General features: G+C 46.9%; 1 protein-coding gene across 1 annotated transcript in view; it reads right to left on the bottom strand.

The window, feature by feature from the left end:
- Positions 1 to 342: 342 nt before the first annotated feature.
- The window catches only part of eng (endoglin), a 26,040-nt gene continuing 25,177 nt past the window's right edge, over positions 343 to 1,205 (bottom strand). The window contains 2 exon segments of the mRNA XM_056578234.1: positions 343 to 433; positions 435 to 490. Of these exon segments, the coding sequence (XP_056434209.1) occupies positions 368 to 433; positions 435 to 490 (122 nt within the window). The 3' untranslated portion in view covers positions 343 to 367.

The following is a 1,205-nucleotide window of genomic DNA, read 5'->3' as shown; positions in this document are numbered from 1 at the left end:
ATTTACTAATGATGTTCATGTTTACTAATGGTATTCATGTTAAAAAAAGGTAATGGTGTTCATGTTAAAAAAAGGTAATGGTGTTCATGTTAACTAAGATATTCATGTATACATTATATAATAGGGTTTGGGTCAGGGTTACCCCTTACTCACTACCCCTAAGCTAAAGCTAGATAATACTGCTTAATACCACAATAACTAATGTATATCAATGGTTAATACATGCATCCATATTGTAAAGTGTTATCGAGAAGGGAGCTAAGGGAAGGTACTATTGTTGGTGACTCTGATGGGAGGGGCTGGCTGCATGAGGTGGGTGAAGGCCGAGGTGGTGGGGGGGGGGGGGGGGGGGGGGGAGATGGGGCTCTCACGCCATGCTGCTGGTGGGTGTGCTCTGGGTGCTGCCTATGCTGGCGTTGGCGCTGCTGTTCTCAGGATGGGGAGGGGTTGGTGGACACCGGTGGGCGTTTGGTCAGCGAGCAGGGGCAACCTGGAGGAGGAGAAGAAGAAGAAGAAGAAGAAGAAGAAGAAGAAGAAGAAGAAGAAGAAGAAGGTGGAGGAGGAGAAGTTGGAGGAGAAGACGAAGAAGAAGACGGAGGAGGAGGAGAAGACGAAGAAGAAGACGGAGGAGGAGGAGAAGACGAAGAAGAAGGAGAAGAAGGAGGAGGAGGAGAAGGTGGAGGAGAAGACGAAGAAGGAGGAGAAGAAGGAGGAGGAGGAGAAGTTGGAGGAGAAGAAGAAGAAGGAGGAGGAGAAGGTGGAGGAGGAGGAGGAGGAGGAGGAGGAGGAGGAGGAGGAGAAGAAGAAGAAGAAGAAGAAGAAGAAGAAGAAGAAGAAGAAGAAGAAGAAGAAGAAGGTGGAGGAGGAGGAGGAAGAGAAAAAGGTGGAGGAGGAAAAAAAGAAGGTGGAGGAGGAGGAGGAGGAGGAGGAGGAGGAGGAGGAGAAGAAGAAGAAGAAGAAGAAGAAGAAGAAGAAGAACAGGGATTCAATAGACAGTTATGCTGGTTTCTTGTATGTAAAATTATTCCTGCTGTACGTGTTTCAATCTACGTAGAGGACACTCGCCTTATCGAACGAGATGCGGCGACTTTATGTCTCACTTCACACTCGATAATTCATCGCTTTGACTTTGACAACAACAAGCAAACGGTATGGTCTTTAAACAACATGGGAAAGACATGAAAACAACACGTGAAAACAGACCA

This window comes from Gadus chalcogrammus, chromosome 19 (assembly GCF_026213295.1).
Source record: "Gadus chalcogrammus isolate NIFS_2021 chromosome 19, NIFS_Gcha_1.0, whole genome shotgun sequence".
NCBI lineage: Eukaryota > Metazoa > Chordata > Actinopteri > Gadiformes > Gadidae > Gadus > Gadus chalcogrammus.
This window is presented reverse-complemented; position numbering and strand designations above follow the sequence as displayed.